The sequence below is a fragment of the Cibotium barometz genome, chromosome 57 (assembly GCF_041138505.1).
Source record: "Cibotium barometz isolate CiBa-2024 chromosome 57, ASM4113850v1, whole genome shotgun sequence".
In the NCBI taxonomy this organism is placed as follows: Eukaryota; Viridiplantae; Streptophyta; class Polypodiopsida; order Cyatheales; family Cibotiaceae; genus Cibotium; species Cibotium barometz.
The window spans coordinates 38,087,059-38,112,218 of record NC_141102.1 but is presented as its reverse complement, the minus strand read 5'-3'; the positions used below and the strand labels follow the sequence as shown (position 1 = coordinate 38,112,218).

The 25,160-nt window shown below is 40.7% G+C and overlaps 1 protein-coding gene across 5 annotated transcripts in view; it reads right to left on the bottom strand.

Moving 5' to 3' along the window:
- Positions 1 to 22,328: 22,328 nt before the first annotated feature.
- The window catches only part of LOC147606724 (NEP1-interacting protein-like 2), a 37,045-nt gene continuing 34,213 nt past the window's right edge, over positions 22,329 to 25,160 (bottom strand). For all 5 annotated transcript variants that reach the window (XM_086791639.1, XM_086791637.1, XM_086791635.1 and 2 more), the window contains 2 exons: positions 22,831 to 23,004; positions 22,329 to 22,741 (listed from right to left, as the gene is read on the bottom strand). In XM_086791639.1, coding sequence (XP_086647765.1) covers positions 22,619 to 22,741; positions 22,831 to 23,004 — 297 coding nt within the window. In that variant the 3' untranslated portion in view covers positions 22,329 to 22,618. The remainder of the gene's footprint in view (positions 22,742 to 22,830; positions 23,005 to 25,160) is intronic.

Below are 25,160 nucleotides of genomic sequence, written 5' to 3'. Positions count from 1 at the left end.
AACCTGGTCTTTCAAGGTTTTTCATCTCCTTGAACCACTTTCCATGACTTGTAATGTGGTTCGAAGCACTTAAATCAACGTACCATACATCATCTTTATGTGCTGCTTCAACATTTTCAGACATGGCATTAACAACATGCTGCATAACAAACAACCTTTCATTATCCTCATTGTTTCTGCTCGAGGATGCATAGTTGTTTTGCTGCAATTTTCCATTTTGCATGTCAGCCTGCTTCTTATAACAATCTACCCTGCACATGTCCAGGCTTACCACAATAAAAACATCCACGTGTATCATTATACTACCTTTGCTAATTTCCATGACCTCTTTGACTCCCCCTGCCTCTGAATTGGCCTCTTCCACCTGCGTGTTGTTGTTGTTGTTGTGAATTCGGGGACTGTTATTGTTGCTGTTTGCTGGCCATGATTCTGATTACCTGTTCGGCCACCTCCTTGGTCGCGTCCACGGCCTCCTCTACCTCGTCCTCTTCCTGAACTTGTGTAGAAGACGTGTTGCTCTGAACTGTTTTTGTTTTGTGAAGACTGTTGGTCTTCACCCAAGCTCTTCTCTTCTATAATCAACATAGACACCAAATCTGTGAAATTGGGAATGTTTTCCCGAGTCTAAATAAATGTCTTGAACGCCTTGTATTGTGGCCCGAGACCACGTAGACAGACTTCCACCTTATCATCATCATCTACTGAATAGACGTCTTGAACGCCTTGTATTGTAGCCCGAGACCACGTAGATAGACTTCCACCTTATCATCATCTACTAAAACGCCAATAGAGTCTGAATAGATGTCTTGAACGCCTTGTATTGTGGCCCGAGACCACGTAGACAGACTTCCACCTTATCATCATCTACTGAAACGCCAATAGATACAAGGGATTCCACAATACCCTTGATCTTCAATCAATGCATAGTCATTCACAGTAAACATACTCTTTTTCTCCATAGTATGAAGTTCATTCTTCAAATGTATCTTTCGTGCCTTGGTATTCATTTCATAGAGTTTTACCAAGGTGTCCCACGCCTCCTTGGGAGACTTGGCATCCTGTATGTGCCCAATCATGGTGTCTTGTATACTGATAGAGAGCCAATACATAACTTTTCTGGCTCCTTGGTTCCAATCCTTGAAGTCTTTCACATCTGCAACAGTCGGATTGATCTCCGGTATCTCCGGTGCCTCTTCATGCTCACCTTCTATGTAGTCCCAGTAACCCTTTTCCATCAGGAAATTTGTCAACTTGAACCTCCAAGCATGGAAGTTGTTCTTATCAAGCTTCTCAGAAACAATCTGGTTTATGCCATCATTTGACATCTTGCCAGACACACAAATTTACCAAAAATAGCACTCTGGTTTGTCTTGCACAAACTATTGTATTTTTTGCAGCGGTACTGTACTACACTCAAATGTCATAGCCAATGACCTCAATGTGCATACATACACCCAATGGCAACTGTTGACCTCCTTGCAGCACACACAATGTCTGCTCTCAACCAATCTGTCTTCCTGCGGTTCTTAAAACAGAGTTCTGCATAGAAATACCCCAGTATGCATCCACAATGCAAAGTAGACCTCACATACCTCAGTATGCATCCACAATGCAAAGTAGACCTCACATACCTCAGTATGCGTCTCAATGCATCCAAATGAGGCTTCCGATGAACCTGCATAAACTGACTCACCAACCCAACAGCATAGCTCAAATCTGGCCTGGTGATCATCATGTAGATCAAGCTTCCTACTATGCACCTATACATAGTAGGATACTCCAAAATCTCTCCTGAATCTGCACTCAACTTGCCATTCTGATCCAATGGCACTGAGATAGGCTTACAGCCTGTCATACCATACTTGGACAACATGTCCAAGTCATACTATCTCTGCAGTAATCCAATACCATGTGGTGACCTAATCACCTCAATGCCCAAGAAATATCTAAGCTCCCCCAGATCCTTCATCTCAAACTTCTGTCTAAGCAAGATCTTTACATCAAAGATCTCTGCATCATGGTCCCCCGTAATGATTAGGTCATCTACATAGATGACAACAAGCACAACCCCTCTATCACTGTGTCTCACTATATGATGTATAGGTGGTAAAGGGTAAGAGAAAGAGGTTATGTAGGTGAGAACACACCCCAAATAAAGTGAGCATGTAGGTGGAAAAGAGATCTAGGGCTCACTCAACCCTAGCCCTTGGTGGACCCTATAGGGCAGGAGGCCTCATTTTTTGTAACGCAATCAAGACATTCACAAGGTGAAGGTGTTATATGCACATTATGTGTGCATATACTAGGAGACTAACCCACATTAGGCTTGAGCATGGGAGCATGGGAACAAGCTCTAGTGGAGCATGGGAACAAGCTCTAGTGGAGCATGGGTTAGGACTAACCTTAAGGGTTAAGGTTAGGGTCAAGCATCCAAGGGTCACACATGGGAAATGGAGAGTCAAGAGTCACTTGAGGGCCCTTCTATATAATAGGGACATGGGGCACACTCAAGGGAGGCTTAGGCTATGGTCTCTTGATGTTATCTTGAGGCTAGGTTATGTTATGCTCTCTTGTGTAGAGGATCATAACTACTCACCTACCATTCCACACTATAGCTACATGCTACTGGATTGGAGTTATACCTCTTGATGGTATGGGACATCAAGGTAAAGGTATGATGTATTTCATTATAATTCATGTGTGCATCCCCCTTAGGCTCGGGGGTGGTTGGGTGGATGAGTTTATGCATAAAAAATATCTAGAGAGATCTTAGGGTTTTAACAGTGGTATCAGAGCACTCTCTAGTTAATTGTTGTTAGTTTTTCTTTCTTATTGTAATTTTTGGTATTTTTTGAAGTAAATTTTAATATTTACTAAATAAAAATATTATTTTATTAATTTGTGTTTATGATTTGCATGTGGATCATCAATATGGTGGTTGGAATGCGTGTTTCTTCTATTCAATGGATGATTCTATGTTGCGGAAAAATTTTGTGAGTTTAATGCTATTTTTTCTCTTTTTTACGGTTTAAAATAAGCATTAATAGAAATTTTTACCAAAATACTGCATATTTTATCACGGATATTTTTGGTAGAATCAATTCCCTGAATTTTTATAATTTTTTTTAAAAAAATCTAATTTTTTAAGAAATTTTTAAAGCATTGTTATGGTTAAAAATGTATTTTTAATGCATTTTTACGAGTTTTTCGTTGATATTCTTTCAAATTTTTGCCAAATTTTTGCTAAAATGCAGAGTGGGGTAGTCAATTGATGCATGGAATGCTCTCCCACTCCAATTAGGCCTTAATTAGTAAGAACTAGCACTAATTTGGTCTATTTTATCTAATTTTTCCTCTTTTGATAGGATTAATTAGATTAGTAAAATTATTTAGAGATAATCACATATTTGGATTAGCTCAAACATTGCTAATCCACGTATCAAATCTCCATGGTTAAACTTCTCACCAATTAGGAGTAATGTGAGGGCAAAGAAGAGGGTTAAGGAGTGATTAATAGTGGGATTAAGAAGATTAATTCAATAGTTAAGTTAGAGTGCCTTTAAATTAGTAAAACTCCACTAATTTAGAGGTAGCCTCTAACTTTAGCCCTTTCCCACCTACCTAGCATTAATGAGGGGGTCTTAGTTGTCTCCCACTCACTTCCCTCCACCCAATTTAAAATTCAAACTCAAATTTCAACTTCATATTCCAATTTTCCACACACGGCCGTTCCACACTTGCCCACGGGCGGAACCAACCTAAAGCCACGGTCATTCCACACTTGGCACCGCCATACCAACCTAAAGCCACAGGCGTACGCTTGTAAGCGTATGCTTGTACCCAAAAAAATGCCATGGCCGTACCAACCTAAAGCCACGGGCATACGCTTGTAAGTGTACGGCTATACCCCAAAAAAAACTTCTTTCCAGTAAATTTTTTTGGTACAGTCGTATGCTTACATGCGTATGCCTGTGGCTTTAAGTTGGTACGGCCGTGGCAACCTAAAGAATTGCTAGAAAAAAAAATTTCCACATGGCCATACTAACCTTGCCACAACCATTCCACACTTGCCACGGCCGTACCAACCCAGAGCCATGGGCATATGCTTGTAAACATACGACCGTATCAAAAAAATAAATAAAACAAAAATTTACCATGGCCATACCAGCCTAACGCCATGGGCGTATGCTTGTAAGTGTAGGACCGTACCAAAAAAAACAACTTTTTTTCTCAATGTTTTTTCCAAAATTTCCAAATCCTTAGAGGTGCTTATGGTCTACTGCCCCCCAACTCACTAGGGTCATTTTTACACGCCTAAAATGCCTCAAAAGACCATTTTACACCTAAAAGGTGTGTTCATGTGCAAGGCAAAACTAGGCTAAAACTCCTATTTCAGGCCTGTGCATGCACCGTTGAAGCTTTTCTAAGCTTCCTCAAACATCATGGACACCTTTTGGTCATGGTTGCATGCCCAATGCCTCCCTTCCATTCGGCAGCACCCCAGTCCCAATTGCACATTCACATGTGGTTGTTACGCCACACAAGAGCCCTCATCTAGTGGGGCCTCTCCATACATGCACCTTGGTATGGATAGCCGCCCTACGCACATTCACGTACCTTCTTCTCTATGCACCATGGATCTATTCCCACCCCCACCCTTGCACCACCTCCCCTTGCGCCACAACTTGACATTGCGAGCTTAGCACAAGCTCTAGGAAGGGGAGTGTCACAACACTTGCACCCACAAATCTCACATACAAAACCTATGTGGGTGAAAATTTTTAAATTTCTTCCATAATTCCGCGAAATTGGAGACCCCGTATACCACATCGAGGTCTTTAACCAAATCTGTCAAGCATTTGAAATTTTCAACAATGCAACCAAAGTCCATCTCCTTGGACTCAGTCTTGAAGGCAAGGCCGTGCAATGGTTCCAATCCTTGGACCCTTGGCACAAACACACTTTCAAAGTAGTGAGAGAGGCCCTCATACTTGGCTTTGCACCATACGGGCCCAAATAGAGTCCCATCATCCAACTATTCCAATTAGAACAAAAACCCGAGAAAATATTATACAACTACATCGCACACATTAAGTATCTTGCTTCACGTTATGAAGAGAGGGAAAATTTGAATGATAAACACTTAATGAATCGTTTCCTCTTGGGGCTACACAATCCAAGACTACACGACCACATGTTGTTCAAGGACCCATCCACCTTTGATCAGGCCTTCAAATGGGCAATCTTTCTCAATGACAACATGCAAGAAAGTTCTTCCACGCAATTTGCCACCACACCAATGACAACCCAAAGCTCATTTATAACATTACCTTCCTCTTCTCCTAGGCCGCCCCAAGTCTTACTGGTCGCACCACCCCAAACTAACCACACACACAGTGCCACCAAGACCTTCTCCGGTACCAATCTTTCCATTCCAACCGTTGCCCTTCCAAGCAAAACCAATTGCTCATGGAAAGCTCCCAACCAGGTCCATTGCTAAACCTGTGGAGCCCATGCGCTCTACCATCCCCATAGCACCCCTAACACATCATCTCCCTTTGTCGGTGCCTCACATGGACCCTAAACCACCTGTGCACACTATAGGTGCACCCGCAAGGAAACCACCTCTCTACCATATGGACCCCATAGAGTGGTTGAATGCCCTCAAAAGAAAGTCCTACTAGTAAAACCACAATTTCATGGTTGTGGAATTGACCATTACTTTAAAGATTTCCATTTGCAAACAATCAGCTTCTCACTCCACAGTCGAAAGGCATGCCATCCCAACGTGTTGAGCGTTTAACTTGGGAAGATTTCGACTATCCCAATGTGTTGAGCGTTTAACTTGGGAAGATTTCGACTATCCCATTAAATGTTGTCACATGGTTGCAAGCCAAGCTAGAGAAGACCACATCACAAAAGAAACAACACTCTAAGCATGTTGGCCACAAAGAAGTTCGGGTTAGCATCCGCATTGACTCAACAAAGATCACATCATCCTTCTCCAGGAGCGATGATCATGCCGAACTACCACTCCCCCATGCAACCCAGCAAAAACTCATCAAACAAGAAAAATAACTAGCCACATATCCCAATGCCATCCTTGAGAAGCAACGTCTTTAGGAGGCCCAAGCATTGGTAGAGCAATATCAGGCCCAAATGGAGTCGCCGTCGGTTTTTGTAACCTTTGACCTAGTGCCTAAGTGCATGCCATCCCCCATTGAACCTAAACTTTCACACAAGGTAAGATAAGAGCCCCCGCCAAGCGCTCAAGGCTGAGGAAGATCCGTTCGTCAACATGATGTTGACAAATGTCAATTTTTTCCCACATGTGCCTCCTCATCCTCAAGTGCCTATTCCACAAACAGCCAAGCCCAAATCCCACATTCACATCGAACAACTCGATAAGAACAGTGACACAAAGTCCGACAAGGACTAACGAGGTCTACACACACTAAATTTGTTGAGGTGTTTTATCCTCCTACGACCACCAAATCTCAACCATCACCCCTGTCAAATAAGGATTGAATTGAACTCCCATATACTATTGCTGGTCCACCTTATGATCAAAGGCCCCGCCCCTCAAGAATCTCCTACTCATCATCATCAATGCAGCCTGGCCGGCCTCCCTGCCTTCCTTTCCTCCCAAATCCAAATGCCCATTGGAACCTTGTTAAAAGGTAGTCCAAATTTATGGAATGACCTTCGGGATTGGATGGAACACAAACTATAGGTTTCTATGGAGGAGGGTGCTACCTCAGATTCCTCGAATGAATCTTAGCCCCCAACCATCCTGACCTTCTCCATCTCACCACAACCCAAAACCCAAAGGTGCACCAATAATTTGTGTAAATACACTGGGCCACTACTTTGAGGGTGATGACGCCAACGCAGCCTTGCCCATTTCCTATAATGGACATGTGTTCAAAGGCAGGATATGGCATGATAGCCAGAGCTCTGACCAGGATGCAGCAGGCCAGTGTGCCCAGGGACTCATCGAGCTCAGCTATGTCCCATGCACACACACCATGCACACACACCGCACAAAGCTTCATCATCAACAGCCATCCAAGTACATCTCTGGATGGGAGCACCATGGTGGGCGCAAGCTTGGTTCATGATACAACCCATTGCCTGGATCTTCTTAATCACCCAAACTTTACCCGACTAAGTGTGCTTCATGTCTAATCAATCATACCCTTAACTTCTTCTTCGGCTCCACATGTATGGATCATTGCTCATCGACTACCACTCCTATCAACACAGGATCCCAAAGCTCCAATGACAAAAGAAGATAGAGCACAAAAGAAACAAAGAGAACACCGTAAACCGATAGCTCCACGGGAGCCAAGATACCCATCACGGTGTCTTGACAAAGATGCTCGAGCTTCATGTACATCTCCATGGACATCCAGCATCTCAGAGCGCAAGCAGTCTCCATGTGTGTTGCCTCCTTGTCCCTTTGGAATTCCCCCCTCACCACTTGCTTACTAACACCATTGTTTTACAAACCCCTCATTAATAATCCCACCTACCACTCGGATATTGGTCATTAAGTATTCCATGCTAGTCTACTCATTCAAGTACTCCAACTCCTCTAATGAGGATGTCCCGCCGCAAAGGCGACAAAAAAGAAAAACACCAATAATAAAATAAAGAGTACTACTAGGCACACAAAAAGCAAAATCCATGCTAGCCTACTCATTCAGTATTCCATGCTAGTCTACTCATTCAAAAACTCTCACTCTAATGAGGATGTCTAGGATACTGGTCATTAAGTATTCCATGCTAGTCTACTCATTCAAGTACTCTGACTCCTCTAATGAGGATCTCCCGCCACAAAGGACAAAATATAAAAACACCAACAACAAAATAAAGAGTACTACTGGGCACATACAAAAAGTAAACTCACAAGCGCCCATTAGACTAGCTGGATACTTAATCGCTAGTACTCCACTAACTCCTTCCTATCTTACAAACTCCTCCACCCCCTCTCATTTTCAGAGAGACAGGAGAACCAACCAAGTGCGACACTTTCCCTTTTGCCTCGACCACCTCTCACCGATCGCGAGGACATGATCGAATTTAGGAAGGGGAGTATGTTAACCACATATTGGTTGACACATTCCTACGACGACAACTATGTCCTCACACTTATGTAATGGGCGTCGGCACTATATATTGTAAACTAGTCATTTGATGATGAAAATGCCCTAAAGACGCTCCCAAGAATTGAGCTTCGAAGGATAGATAAGAGAATCTTGGTCAGTTGGCCAAACCATAGAGAAAAGCCGTGTAACTATGTTTTGGGCACCCCAGGTCACTTACTCCCGAGCAGCCTAGTGGGAAAAGGCTTGGAACTATAAGAGCTAGTTTCTCTTGTTTGTAACTCATTCTCCCATTTGTGCAATAGAAGTGGAGTGTTCTCTCTCTCTCTCTCTCTCTCTCTCTCTCTCTCTCTCTCTCTCTCTCTCTCTCTCTCTCTCTCTCAACTCTAATCTAGCATGTGTGGTGTGCTTAGGGTTTGGAAGTGATTAGTGCTAATCACTTGTTCCCTCTTGCTTCCTCTCTCTCTTTCTTGAGTGATTAGGCTAATCACTTGTTCCCTCTTGCTTCCTCTCTCTCTTTCTTGAGTGATTAGGCTAACCAACACGATCCACTTTCACAGAGATCCCATATGATCTTCGTGAGAGAGCTTGCATCACCTGTAGGATTAGAGTAACCGCCTTGGTGTGACACAACGAGTGAGGAAGGACGGAGGTGACGAGTGAGGAAGGACGGAGATGACGAGCAACGGTGGAGCTCTTGAGCAATGCTCGAGCTCGGCAGATAGGCAACTTCCCATGACACGTTAGGGTAGGGTTTCCTTAATAGATGAGCAAGAGTATGATTCATGATTGCCCGTGGACCGTATGATCGACCTTGACAAATGTTACGCCGCTCGCCATGAGAGACTTCGTCTCATTGTGCTAGCTGTTGTGACGACAATCCTCTGGACAACACTACTCGGATCTCGGAGATGCATGGGAGGAGAACTCCACTGATGAAGAATCTAGAAGTGAGCCTAAACACCCGAATGGTCATGTTCATGCACAGAACTTATTGGTCTCTGGTCTCCCGCCTCGCAGGTCTTAGCACTATCACTCCTACTTCGGTTCCATTTGGGCCTTGGTACTGCCACTTTGCCACCTGTCAGAATGGCTCATCGGGTCTCCTTGAAGTATCCAAAGTTCAATGGCAAGAAAAAGGAAGATTCAGATACCCTTGTCGCCAATTTTAAAAATCTCTAACGTGCTAATGGTATGCCACCCACTGTTCCCAACAGTTACCGGAATGCTTTCAGTAGCACTTTTGATGGCGAAGCCACTAATTGGCATGCTCAATATGGTCCCAATCATTTTCTTACCTTTGAGTCCCTTTGGGATTCTTTCCTTCATCGTTTTTGGAAAGACAAGACCTCTTCTGAGGTGTTAGATAAGCTCATTTGGTTGGAATAGAAGCGCTTGTTCGTGGCCCATTTCCATACTCTTTATAGTTGGGTGAATCCTATAGATTGGCCTACTGAAGCTTTAATGGGGGAATGGTTACACAAGAAGCCGAAGCCAATTGCCACTTTGATAGATCTTATGGTTGGGGGCTTCGATGCATTGATGCAAGCCGCCCGACGTGCTGAGCGCAGTTTGACAAGTCGCACTTCTAAGAGAAAGCATAAGCACAACTCAGATTCCTCGGATGATGACTAGGAAGCGGAGGACACTTCGGATGTGGAATCAGATTCAAATGCAAATTCCAAGCACCAAAATCAAAAGCAGTGGAGCCAGAAGCCGGATGAACAACTGTTGGTGGGGTGGGCGGTATTGTAAAAGTTCACAGGAGGAATTACGGGTGAGACTGGATCCATCTTTCGTCTTGGAGTTTGGTGTATCAAGTGTGTCCAATGAAGGATCACATACCAAGGAGGAGTGAAAGATGACCCCATATTGTGTAATCTACACGACCAACACACATAGCAGAGAAGCCAGCCGGTACAACAGTCGTGTTTATCATCCACCACCATGAGCCACAGGGCTAGGGCAACATAGTTTTTTCATCCAGCAAGTGGCACCCGTCAATCCGGCAAGTGCTAATGCACCACCATATCATCCCTATGCACGCGGTAGATTCAGAGGAGTACCCAGAGGCAATTTTCATTGTAAGTATGAATGTCCAATGTCTAGAAGCACCAAGGGGGGGTACAACAAAACCACACGAAGGGGTCCACTTCTCAAGCTCCGACAATTTATATGGTTCAAATTGAGCCTATTCTAGTGGAAGAAAATCCAGTCTCAGTGGGTGACGAAAGAAAAGAATGCTTTGACAAGGGCAAAGGACAAACCCGCGAATTGGGTGGACCAAAAGCGTGTCCAAGACTAGGTTGCCAAGTTAGTGTAAGATGCACAAGGGCCGGTCCAGAACGATAAGAAGGTCCCATCCCAGATTCCAATGGCAAGTCTGACTTTGCCATTAGTGAAGCACCGCAAGGCAAGTACGATAATTTGGATGGCTTGGGAAGAATCTGACCTTTGAGAGGAACTAAAAAAGAACAAAGAAGGCCGAAAATTGCCACTACGCATTGGATGCATGAAAGAAGTGCAGTTGGACGAAGGAGGCTAGTTAGCACAAGATGAGGGAAAGTTGTCTAGTTCGACGAGACTCCATCGAAGAGGCGTGAATACAAATCAAAGAAAGCAGAAAGCTTCAGCCAGATGGGGGAGCAGGCCCCGATGATAAATTAGTCAAAGCTACATGATACTCTCTTGCAGTCTTGAAAGAAGAAACCATCTGGATGTGGAGAGACGGTAACTTTTGGAGTATGATCTCTGGGAAGATCAGAAGAGTATGAAGCTGGATATGATGCTGGATCAATTGTAGTCTCTAGTACCCAATTACCAGACATAGTTAATCTAGAAGCTTATGGAAGAAGATTGTCTTACTACAGAGGTTCCAACCACAGTGGTCCATACTCTGGAAGACAAAGAGGATCAATCTACTTTTAAAGTCTAGCCAACTTCTGTGAATTGGGACAAGGCAGTTCTGGAAGTGACAATTCAGATACAGGGGAAGACCATCAAAGGTGTGGTTCTTGATAGCAAAACTAAGTAAATATTATTACAGATAAAACCCGCCAAGAATTGGGCATCCTAGAGAAAGAATTAGAACCGACTCCATTTCTTATCCAAATGGTAGATCAGGGGAAGAGCGAAACCGCTTGGGTTAATCCGAAACTCCGAAATCCGAATAGCAGGATGTGACTTCCCACCAGTAGCCTTCATTATGTTGTTGGATCTTACCCATGCTATTGGGTAGGCCATGTGGCTGAGGTAAGCAAAGATTAAACACAATTGGGAAATTGATCGTATTACAATTTGGAACCGAAAGAAGAAATTCCATGTACAAGTGGCATCCCGTGATATGTTGCAATAATCAGTGCGCCAATTTGTGCTAAAGGATTGAACTGGCTAGAAGGAGTTGATGTGGATGAAGAGGTAGAAATCTTAAACTAGAATCTAGATTTAGTATCACTATTTGAAGTGGATGTAAATAAAATTATTTCCCACATTATAGTCCAACTCTGGATATGGTCCAGTCTTCAGTGCCCCAAAGTACTATCTTAGATGATGTGGGTGTACCGGAGGAAGTTCAAGCTCTCATCTAGATAGAAGAAAATCATGAGAGAGCGATGAAGCACAGCCGTAAGGTCACAGCAGCAGATGAACTGGAAGACATGAATCTGGGTGATGTGGAGGATCCAAAGATGGTGAGAGTCAGTAAGCTTGATGTAGAATTTAAACAAAAACTCAAGAAATTATTAACATCATATGTGGATGTATTTACTTGGATTTATAAAGATATGAAGGGAGTTGATCCTCCTCAAGTTTATCAACATCATAGCAACCTTAAGCAAAATGTCGTTCCCATTAAGCAACAGTGGTACCGGATAAACCCAAATTATGCAAAACAGGTTAAGAAGGAAATTAATAAACTCTTGAAAGTAGGGTTCATATGTCCATTGGATAAGGTAACCTGTCTCAAATTTTCGAAAATGCGCAAGGGGGGCTGTGCTGCAGCAGCAGCCCATTGGGCGAAATTTGCCCCCCCCTTATAAATTTTTTTTTTGTAAAGCTTACAAAGCTTTAAAAAAAACTTTATTTTTTAGCTTTAAAATATATTACAAAAAGAGTTTTTTTTATTTTTCAAAAAAGCTTGAAAAAGGGATAAGAGATTTGGAAAAAAAAATTACTTCTCTGAAAAAATTTATTTTCCCTCTGGAAATTTATTTTTTTCTTGGAATCTCTTGGCTTTTCGCATTCCCGGGAAACCTTTTGGCTTTCCGAATTCCAAAAAATCTTTTGACCTTTCAGATTCTGGAAACTTTTGACCTTTCACATTCTCATTTTTTTTGTCTTTTCATTTTCTCGAAACTGTTGGCTTTCTGTATTCCGGAAAAACCATTGGAATTCTGAAATTTTTTGACCGTACGTATTCTAATGCGTTCGGGGTAAATTAAAATTTTTTTAAAAAAAAATTAGTGGAGAATTAGATAAAGGTTATTTTAAATTTCTAAAAAATGTGGGATTGGTGTTTGGCATGTGGTGTGTCCATTCGGGCACCCGTGACCATTCAAATTCCTTTTAAAATATATTTTTTGACCCACAAAATTAGAAAATCCATTAAAATTGTAAACTTTCATTGGATTTTAGAGTTGTCCGGGCAAAATTGGAAATTTTGTGAACGATGGGATTCTCAGAAAAAATTAGAAATTTTCTAGAAATTATTTTTTAGAAATCCTAAAAATTAGTATTTTTAAAATATCAATGGTATTTTGGCAAATCTAATTGCTAAAAATTTTCTGGAAAAATATAGGTTTAGAATGCCATAAAGATAGGTTTGGTGGAATTCAAAATTATCGTATTTTGAGGCCCTATTAAATTAGGAAAAATTAGGAAAAAATCATGCTAAATTTTTTTTCTCGAGAATTTAATATTTTTTAGGGTTATTTAATGTTGAAGCTGAAGTAATAGCAATTGGAGTTTATACCATGAACAAGATGCCCACTTCAATAATTCATAGCATGACACCTGAATAAAAGTTAACTAGAAGAAAACTAGATTGGCACTCTTGAAAGTGTTTGGGTGCATTGATTATGTATATGTACTAGATGAAGTGAGAAGCAAGCTGGGTCCCAAGGTAGAAAAATATATATCCATTGGTTATTTTCTTAAGCATAAAGGCTATAGATATTATAGCCCCATTATGCATGAGATGTGAGTGGAGATGTTGTATTTGATGAGTAGATTTGTATATGCGAGTTGAAGGATTCTATAGAGGCTGAAAGAAAAGAATTAGATGGGTGCCTTAAATGCTAATGAACAGTAATCATAGGCACTTACTGGACAAGGGAGTTGTCTAGAAATAGATCTATTTAAAGACTATGGTCAAGAAGGCACTTCCTGGACAAGAGGAGAGTCCTCTAGAAATAGGACTATTTAAAGACTGGTCAAGAAATAGTCCTCTAGAAATAGGACTAGGTCAAGAAATAGTCCTCTAGAAATAGGACTATTTAAAGACTAGTCAAGAAATAGTCCTCTAGAAATAGGACTATTTAAAGACTGGTCAAGCAAGTCTAGGCATAATGTTAGGTAGAATATTGTGTCATGTAGTGCTACTACATGTGCTGAAAATTCAGCTAGTTTACATGTATCATGCAAGGAAAAAGAAAAGGTATATCAGCCTTTATAATGCCTAGTGTATAAAGAGACAAAGTAGTGTTAAGAGTACCTGTCTATAGTGATCCAAGTGTACGTCTGTCTACTAGAGTCAAATATCCTAGTGGACATGTTGAGAAATTATGGGTATACAACCCATCATTATACATATTTTGTTAAAGCTATACAAGATGTAGAGTCCACATGTTTTGGAGGCACTTGGACATAAGAATTAGAAAGATGCCATGGATGAAGAGATGGTCACATTAGATGCTAATGGGAGATAGGATTTGGTGCCTTTTCCTAAGGAAAATAAAACAATTTGATGTAACTGGGTCTACAAAAAGTGAAACATAATTCAAGAGTGAAAGCAAGGTAAGGTGGACCATTAACATAGCTTTTTTGCATTTTAAAAAGCAACTTCGAAATGGTCCATCTTACCTTGATTTAAGAGTTATTAGAGTGTTTCTAGAGCTTTGAAGGTATAAGTGATCCTAAAAGCACATTACTTTATGTGGACTTGTAGTGTAAGTACCTTAAATCACCAAAAAAGCAGTGTCAAGGATGCAGCTTTTGTGTCCACCTTACCTTGCTTTCACCCTCAGATGGTTTTGTTAGTAGGTAAAGATGTAAGATTGTCTGCCTAAGAGATATGCATAGACATATGGAATTGACTATGATGAGACATTCAATGGACTAGTTACTAGGATGACAACTATAAGAGTAGTCATTCCTATGGGTACAACAATAGCTAAGGGATGGTCTTTAGATCAAATGGATATAAAGAATGCATTTTTACATGGTGACTTATAGGAGAGAGTCTACATGGTACAGCCCACCAGGATATGAGGAACATCCAACCTAGGTTTTGTTTGTGGGCTGCATAAAGCCATGTATGTCTTGAAGAAGCATTGCTAGACAAGATAGGGGAGTATCTTGTTAGATTTAAGATATCTAATGTTGATTTCGTACTTTTTGTGAGAAATACTGACAAGGGGATTGTGCAATTGGTCATCTATGTTCATGAAATGATTTGTCTATGTGGTGACAATCAAGTCATCTTTGTTAAAGACTTATTGTCATTGGTGACAGATGATGGTATAGATAAGGTGAAGATGCTTCTTAAGAAGTTTAAAATGGAATATTTGGGTAAGCTATGATATTTCCTATCTATAGAGGTGATTAGATCATGTGACGGGATTTATCTTTTGCAGAGGAAGTATATGCCTAAGACATGATGTCCAAGTATGTGATGAGAGGGTGTAATCCAATCTCAATGCCATTGGAGAAAAACACGAGGTTATTTGTAGATATAAGTGATCTCTTCGAGGACCACTATGTACAAGTGTATAATATATATTGATTTACATGACTATCAATGGATATAAGTTATCTACATATATATGTGATCTCTCTTGGAGGACCCTACTATGTACAAGTGCATAGTAGATAGTTTGATTTTTTATTTACATGACTCGCACCACCAAGCCAGGACTTGAGCTATTCAGGTTGATAGTTGAGTCAATTTATGTAGGCCTCGAAGAAATTACATTCAGATGTGGTTAGAAGAATACTACTCAAGTACACAAAGTCCATAATACATTATAGTCTTCTCTATGAGGCTAGGTTATAGGTACAGATACATGGGTACACAAATATAGATTGGGCTAGTAGTGCCTCAGATATGAGATCTATTAGCAGTGGCTTTATGTTCTCTTTTGGGAGTGATGCATTTAGCTAGAGACAGTAAGAAGTAGCCAATAGTTTGCTTTGTCAAAGGCTGAGTACAAGGGTGTTGCTAACATGTGAGGAAGCTTAGTTACAAAAGCTACTTGTAGATATGGGTGAGCCTATGGATAGAGGGTAGTGACAACATGAGCAGCATATAGTTAGAGGGTGTATTATACTAGGATAGAGTGTATTAGGTGCATTATCATTTTGTGAGAGAGAAGGTATATGTCAGCACACACAGGATCAGGTGGTGACATCTTTATGAAGGCGTTCGATATAGAGGTGTTTTGTTAGTTTTGAAGCCTCTTTGAATCTTACTTGGAGTGCAAGATATGGAGTTAAGATCAAGGGGGATTATTGAGATATTAAGCTCAACAAGTGCAAATATGGATGACACCTCCACACCTCCACGCTTATAGCACTTTGGCATGATTGGTGAGATTATGGTTAATATCTCACCAAATGGATGTCCCCAATGGTTTATAGGATATAGAGCAAAGATGTCGCTAATGGTTTATAGAATATATGACAATCACTTTAGTTATTAAAGTTATGTCACAATTATAGTGCTAGCTCATATAGTTGAGTTCACTCTATGGACCTTGTATGTTTTAGTGGTATAGTACTTTTTTTTATGTAGTATGTTATCTTATTTTTATGTACTCTTATAATTAAGTTCACACTGGATCTTGTATGTTTTAGAAGTAGAGTACTTTCTTCTATAGTATATACTCTTATCTTTATATAGTCTACTTCACACTATGGACCTTGTATCTTTTAGTATTAGAGTACTTCCTTTAGTATACACTCTTATCTTTATGTTATGGTTATAGAGAAGTGAAGAAGAAAATTTAGTCATCCACCACCATCTTTTTCTTATGTGCTATCTCTTGCAAAGTAAGAATTACCCCTCATTGGATGTTATGTGAAGGATTTGCACAAAGTATGTAAAGCATGCCAATTTGGGCAAGCAAGCTAAGCATGCATTTTTGCGTGATCTAAGCATGTAAGTCAAAGAACTTTTAAATGTAGTGCATTTTGAGGTTTGGGGATCAACAAACACGACATCAATCACTAGGATGCCATTAACATGTATATTTCATTAATGATCACACTACGAAAGTGTGGGTATATTTCATGAAAGAGAAAAGTGAAGTGTTTACTCACTTTCAGTTATGATAGATAAAGACAACTACATACGCATAAAATGCCTAAGATTAGATGGTGGGGGGATAATATTTCTCTAATGAATTGAGTGACTATTTGAGAGGGCAGCAGCATGGGATAAATAGTTGGTTTTCATAAAGAGACAATTCACATGCAGATACACCCCATAGAAAAATGGGCTTACATGAAGGAAAAACATGCATATTGCATAATGCATTAACGAATGAGAAAGGGATGTCTCATAATTTTTGAGCTGAATCAGTAGTAGCAAGAACATGATGACACTTGAACAAAAGTTTCCTAGCAAAAAACTAGATTTGGCACACTTGAAAGTGTTTGGGTGCATTGCTTATGTACATGTATCAGATGAAGTGAAGTTGGATTCTAAGCTAAAAAATGTATATTCACTGGTTATTTTCTTGAGCAAAAAAATTATAAATGCTATAACCCCACTACATGTGGGATGCAAGTGAGCAAGGATGTTGTGTTTGATGAGATGAACTAGCTAGTATATGATAATGAAGGATTCTATAGAGGCTGAAGCAAAGAACCAGATGAGTGTTTTAAATGCTTCAACTTCTTCTGAGTAGTATTCTCCTTTCAAGTGTGGTACACCCTCTCCTCCACCTAGTACTCTCCTTAACTTTCCCCACCTAGTACTCTCCTTTTAGGTGTTGCACACACTCTCCTCATCTTGTCTCAATTTCTCCCAACTAGTCTTCTTTTAGGTTTTTCATACCCTCTTCTCATCTTTTGCAAATTGCCTTCTCTCCCATCTAGTACTTTTCTTTTAGGTATTGCATACCCTCTCCTCATATTTTACACATTGCCTTATCTCCTCCTTTTTCCCCTCTCTCTCTCTCTCTCTCTCTCTCTCTCTCTCTCTTATAACTCTACCATAAAACTACAAGACATATTATAAGAGAAAATATAATCTACATATAATGTATGTATATTTTCTCTTATTATAAGACATATTATAAGAGAAAATATAATCTACATATAATGTATGTAGAGGTAGGTCAACAAGTTTTTCACAAGAAAATAATCAGATCTGACATTTCAGCTCCTATTACTTTCTTTAATTTTTATTTTTAGTACCCATGATGACGTATTTCATGGACATGATGTAACCTTTTGGTCTCATAGATCATTTTGGCCTTTTGTAGACGTTAATACAACTTTCTTTCTTTCTTTCTATTATTTTACTCATGAATGGATATCATTACCATAGCATTAAGAAGCTCCTACTAACATTTCATTATATGATGATTTTGAGTTATTTAAACATCTTTGGTGTCCCTAAAGTATCTATGTGTTTTGAAAGACTCCTAGTGATTCTTGAACATTGTGAACTTACCTTGGCTTAAAGGCTTGGTATAGATATTTGCAACTTGATCATGTTTTGAATAAAATCATGAAAGCATGACTGACGTGGGTTATTTGGATTCTTTACAACCCAAACATCCCAGTGTGTCCTCATTAGGGCCTATGAGCATGTCATCAACATATAAATCAATGACCAAAAAACAATAGTTACTCCTCTTTACGTACATCATTGATTACATACCACATACATCATTGATTACATAATCCTTCTAAGAGGTTGTTCCCATGTACAAGAGAATCCACACACTAGAACCGCTTTATTTAAATACATACGTTATAGTGCTAGTTTACAAAACCACCTAGCACTGTGTTTATTCCCACATTAATTACCATTAATATCTAACAAACCCTCCCATGGTAATAATGTGGCTAGAAGGCCCCTTCTTCCTTGACTATGTTTGATTGTTCCTTTGGCTACTACTTGTTGTCTTCATTGGAGGTAGTAGATGCAATGTTTGTAGAATCTTTGTTAGCAAGTCTCTTCCAACACTCTTTGATGTAGTCCCTAGGCTTGTGGCAGTAATGACACTTTTCTTTCTTCTTCTTGGTGTCACCCTCTGATGAACCCACTTTGCCTTTGTCTAAGAGGAAGGCCTGATCTGCTCTATTTGTGTCTCCTCTAGATCTATTCTTCCTAGACAGCATGCTCCTCATGAAGAAGTAATCCAACTTGCTCCTTAGAGGAAATGGGATTACCTACTCCTCTCTAGAGAGATACAAAGAAGTTTGAAAACTTTGATAGGACTCAAGTAAAGAATAAAGAATTATAAAGACCAACTTCTTTTCATCAATTACCTCGTTTATGTTCAGTAGCTATTTTTTAAGGTCTGTAACCCTGGTAAGGTGATCCACTAAGAAATCCCCTTCATTCATGGTCAGGTTGTCTAGCTCCTACATCAGCAACTCGTGCTTCGTTACAGGACTAGAATATGGTCTTACTAATAATACCAACTAGACAACCCTCACAAAGCTATAGGATCAGATGTGAGGAATGATGGATTGCTTGAGTGAGAGAGCAATCATGAACATTGCTTGAGCATCATGAGTTTCCCACCGTCTTTGATCTTCAATGGGTCTAGGTGGTGGTGCTTGAATACCTCACACCGATTGGGCTACTGTTTGAGTCCCCCTTCTTGTTGTTATTGAGGAGGTGGTGGAAGATGGTGCTACAAGACGAGGCTCTTGCCCTGTGACAATGTCCCATAGTCTCCTATAGCTACTAGTAGACTCTTCATCATGAAGCTCCAGAGAGAGTAGTTAGGCCCATCAAGCTGATCTTTACTAGTCATAAACCCACCAAATCCAGAAAGATCAATGGTGGTAGAGATACTCTCTAAGACATCCTCATAGTACGTGATTCCCCAAAGCTTGATAGGGTGCACAGAATTGTGAAGCCTCCCAGAGGTACTCTCTATGACATCCTTACGGATTTCCTGAACCTTGATAGGGTGCAAGGAATAGGGAAGCCCCCCCTGGATGTGAGATCTTAGGAAAGTAAGGAAAGATAAGAGATATGAAAGTGTGCTCACAAGGCACGAGAGGATACAACGGGATGTAAGATGCGATTGCCAAAGTATCCAAAAACAAGGTGTAGAGCAGGACAAGGCTCCAAGAAATAGGAGTGCCTAGAGTTTGTACAAATACTAGAGTGCCTATGGATGCTTGCACTCCAGACTTCCCCACTTTTGAACAAGAATCCCCAAAAATTATAGAATAGAAGCTCTGATGTTTGTTTAAAAAATGTATGCAAGAAAAAGCCCCCAAAAAAATATATGCAAGGAAAAGTTCTGGTTTTTGTGCTGAGGCAAACTATTTCTATGCTGTGCCTACACCATTGCACCGTGTATAACCAGACCTTGTGTGGAAGCCTGACAGTCGTCCTATATGGAAATTTGCCGCCTGTGTAGCTGCTCAGAGACTGCCTGATCCAGAAGCAAATGCTGCCCCTCTCTACCCAGCTAGCCACCCGCTACAGCAGCTTCGCTCTCCCTGCAAAACTGCCACTTAGTTCGCCTTGTTGCCGCCAACGCCGCCAAGTATTGTTGTGCTCTGCCGTTTGCACCACGCCAACACCTCATGCCCACCAAGTTGCAGTAGCACTCATCTTTGTCTGAGGGAGATCGATATATATTCGAACACTTCCCGAGTCCTCTCGTTGGAACCCAACCGTTCTACCAACTCAACTACACGACCATGGACGTGTATTAGCACTCATCCCTAATCCCCACCAATTTTAAGGATTAGGGAAGATGGACAAGAGTCTTGAAAAGTATAAGATTTGATCCTCTTTATGGGAGAGGTAACCTTTACAAAGTGCATGCATATGCTACCACCACATATGCCACATGTCATATCAAGATGCCAAGTGTCCCTATATGAAGTGTCACCTACATACATCATTGATTACATAATCCTTCTAAGGGGTTGTTCCCATGTATAAGAGAATCCACACTAGAGCCGCTTTATTTAAATACACATATTACAGTGCTAGTTTACACCACCACCTAGCACTGTGTTTATTCCCAAATTAATTACCATTAATATCTAACAATAGCTGCAAGTGGCACGCTTTCAATGTTGATGGGTATTGTAGGTTCTGGGTAGCATCACACAACATGAGTTGCCATGGAAGAAGAACATGATTTCTCAAGTTGGGTTCTACTAAAGGTGGCTTGCTTTACACCACATGGCAAAGACCTGAGTTGACATGGTTGCAAATGTGTTCTTGAGCTTTTCTTACAACACACTACCCATGCCAAATCTAGTTATTATGCCCTCGGGTGAGAGTCTTGTTCCTTTGCTTTTGGTTATGCTATTCACACATGAGAGGAACCCATGCATACCCTTTCAAGCATGAAGGAGGGGATGATAAAGACAAACCATTGGATGAATAAATCAAGGTGTGGAGATTTCTTGATGGAAAGATGAAGTGAAGAAAGAAGCAACAACATCAGTTTCATAATGCTATAAAATTTTGCCATTTTTTATTGTATTAAGGTAAAGATGAAGACTTGTGGTAAAGGTGCATTATTTCATGTCATCGTGGAATTTATCATTTTCAGTATGCTTATGTGCATATAAGGTTTAATTGTTGCCTTATGAAAACTAGGTTACATACATTCTTCATCAAATAGTTATAATCAATCAGATGTAGCATGGGATATTGATTTTAGGCCTTTTTAAGGCAGAGTTCCAACTCCATAGCAGTTCAAAATGTAAGCTTTGAAGTCCATAAGACATAAGTCAAAAGTGAAGCCATAAGTTAACAATGGTGAGGGTAGGAAGGACAAATTTTGATCCACCTTTATTGGAGTGTAAATTGGGTGCCTTTTTTGAAGGAATAGGGAGAGGCCACTGGTAAGCCTTTCCCTGGAGGAGGAGGAGGTAGCACCAGGGGGGGGGGGGGGGGGAGTCAGGAGCCCCTCCTCTCCTCTAGGGGAAGGCCCACCGGTTTTCCAACCATGGCAACTGGGAGAAAGAAAAAGGATAGGCTAGACATTGTGCGACATCCATGCCAACACTTTAGAACGGACGACCAATGTGTCGTCCTCGATTTTTTGTGCAAACATCATGGCGACACTCCGAAAAATGTTTTCCGAAGGAGGCTGAGTTGACATATGTTTTCCCTAAAATTAATGCTTGCTCTTTGTTCAGCTCTGATTCGCTCTTCTGTAAATGGCAACCTTGATGGGCACATAATTGACTTCCTGAAAACTAGCCCCCAATATTTCATTTTAAGGGGTGGACTAACAGTTTTTCCAAATTAGAGCCAAAATTGGACTAGCATATCTTTTGAATGGTAGAAATTTTTATGCCCTATCTTAAGGGTAGAAATTCTCTAAGAAGGGTTCGACGGTCTTCAAAATTAAGGGATGCTAACAACCTCACCCTTTTTGAAAAGTGAAAATCTTATTCTCCCTTCTTGTGAAGAGTAACCCCCCCACCATTAATCAATACCATTCATTTCTTTTCTAGATTTTGTTCTCTTCATGGTGGCCATATTATGCGTTCCAATCCATTGAATTCCTTGCTTAAAAGGTTGTTAAACACTTCTTGTATGAAGGATAGCCTAGAGTGTGGAAATGCCTTAAAGGATGAATTACATTGCATTATGTGAAAATCACTTTAGTCTATTGGAACTTGTTAAGTGTAGCAACCCCACTAATAATTTTGACAATTTGAGTTTTAGAGATAAGGGTAAATATTACTTGCATACTAGAGCTAAGGGTTGATTGTGTAGACAATTCACAGAGAAAATATGATTGTCTTATCAACTTAGAGACAAGGATTGATCACTTTAATAACTCTGGCAAAGAAATTGACTTATTAAATTGCTTGGTTACAGTTGGTATACAAGGCCTATAAAGAGCTCCAACATTAAAAACCTTTGGGCCCATGTAGTTTATTTCAACACATTTCCATGTTTTACTACCCCATGTTATATATCTGGGGCATACTAAATTTACAAGACATTATCATGATAATTTCCTCAAAAAGACCACCATGACTTGAACTTGCACTCTCTTGTGATCACTTCTCACCTAGAAGGAACTCTCTTAAGCTAAAGAACACAAATTGACCTACATTTACATGTATTGTCTGCAAACCGGACAAATAACATGCTTGACCAGCCATCTATCCACACAATTCAAATGAAAGGTATGATTGCATGATGGCAAGGTCCTGGCAATGTCTCCTCGCGCTAGGTCCTGCTTTCAATGTAAAATCAAGATAATAGTCACTATTTGTTTTTCATTCTAGAGGCACTTCGAATTGTAACAAAAATAAGAAACTTTACCTGCAAGCATATGGCACAACAGATCACATCCCCCGAGGCATCCATCCTATTGCCTTCTGTAACTATGTGTTTTGGAAGACTCTGCAAAAAGTCCTCGGAAGCACCTTTCATTCTACCTTCTGCCGGTATGAACATTTCATAAAGCTCTTCGTAGGTCATTTCAGCAATATTTAGCTGTGCAAAATCCATGAATCACTATATTCTATTAGCCTTGCAAAAACACTAGAAAGTGACATCTAAAGCTCTCTCTCTCTCTCTCTATACACGCCCCAGCTCCATGCACATGCATGCATGCATGCACATCCTTGAGGGGTGTGTTGACATCCATACAGTATTACATCACTAAGAAATAGTGATAGGCAGAACCTCCACACATAGTTGTACACCATAGTTTTCTTCCATACAGACATGTACTTGGAATGATTGGTCTCAAAACATATTTTCGGCCTCACAAAACGGTAACGGTGGCTTGTTCATTTGCCTGTTGGTTTATGCCTTACTGGTTGCTTTCCCTTCCCCTTTGCTTTGGCTTTGCCCGCCTCTTTGGGGAAAGTTGATTTTCCATTCCCGGCTTTGTCCTTGGCTTTCTTGATCAATTCTTACCGGTGTCCTCTTTCCTAGTTGGCATGGCTCTTCTCGGTGTCTTCTAAGGCATCTTCTTTTTATACCCGGCCCTACTTATGTGTGCGGGTAACCCAGGCTTCTTCATGGGGCTTTTCGCATTGGGCTTCTCTATTGTCCCTTGGTTTTGGTACCCAGTGTATTGGTGGGCTTTGCTGGGTGTGAGCCCCTCTCGTACCTTCTAGTACCTCAAGTTTTGGAAGCAGGACGCCCAAGATAGAATCACCATGCAGTTAAGGGCTATGATTCATCCAAGATCAATTGGATTCTCATCTTCAAGCTTATTAGCAAGAAGGGATGTCACATGCACAACCTGTGGACATGCTTAGTCTCCAGTTTTAGGTTGTGACTAGGAACCTTATGGGGAAGTCAATAGCCCAGTTTAAAGCTAGGTACTTTATCCAAGGTATTCAAAAGAAGTCGGAGGACATTTCCAAGCAGTTTGGCATTATATTGCATTGTATGCTTGTCCTCTATTGGCCAACAACTTCCAACTGTATATAGAGGTATTTAGGAACCCTATAAAAAGGCTAGTTCATCCCTTTTGTAATCACATGATCCCCAGTTTATGGAAAAGATCATAGGCATAGGTGTTTCCTTTTTGGAGGCCATGTTGGCTAGGATCTATGTACGTATTCATACATATATGCAAAAAACATTGTTACAGCAATATCTCTCTTTTCTCTGCGTTTTGCATAGTTCTTAATACAAGCAGTTCTTCCACATGTATTATGTGCATCCCGCACTTGGATGCCAACATATCTGATACCAAGGTGCAAGACCTGGCATGAAAACTGGTCCCATGTGAGCCCGAGTCTGAGACGAGTTGATGGGAGAAGGAACCTGAATTAGGGTTTAGAGATCATTCATGGGAGACATACACAGAGAAGCAAGGGAGAGAGAGAGAGAGAGTTGTGGGGATAAGTCAACTCATGAAAAGCATGAGTGTGTGACTCCCCTATCACACATGTATATTGCACTAGTACACATAGTGCACTTAGTACATTAAAAGTACTAAGTGTACTATGTACTATAACTTATGGGCTTGTACACACTATAAGGGTGGGCATAACGCCTTTACCCCAACAACCTCCCACTTAAAGGCAAAGTGCCCTTAAGTAAAGGAAAAGAAAAAAAAATCAGCATGTACATGATAATATACAAGGCCATATCAAGGCTGAAAATGGCCTCATCCAATGCCCATCAAGTGTCTGCAATGAGCAAACCGCTCCGGAGGCAAACTCTTCGTCAACAGATCAGCCGGGTTGTCATCCGTATGAATCTTAACAAGCTGAATTTGCTTGTTCTCTATCACCTCTCTGATGAAGTGATACTTCACATCCACATGCTTCGTCTTTGCATGAAAAACAGGGTTCTTTGCCAACTGAATGGCACTCTGACTGTCACAATGCAACAATGGAATATCCCCTGTATAACCCAAATCAACCACTAACCGAGATAGCCATAATGCCTCCTTGCAAGCCTCTGTGGCTGCAATATACTCGGCCTCTGTAGTAGATAAGGCTGTGCACTTCTGCATCCTGGATATCCATGACACAGCACCTCCTGTGAATGTAAATACATAACCGGTAGTAGACTTCCGGTTATCTGGATGACCGGCATAATCCGAATCCGTGTAACCATGCACTAATGCATCCTGTTTGCCAAAGCAAATGCACAAATCCTGTGTGCCCTTCAGGTATCTCATG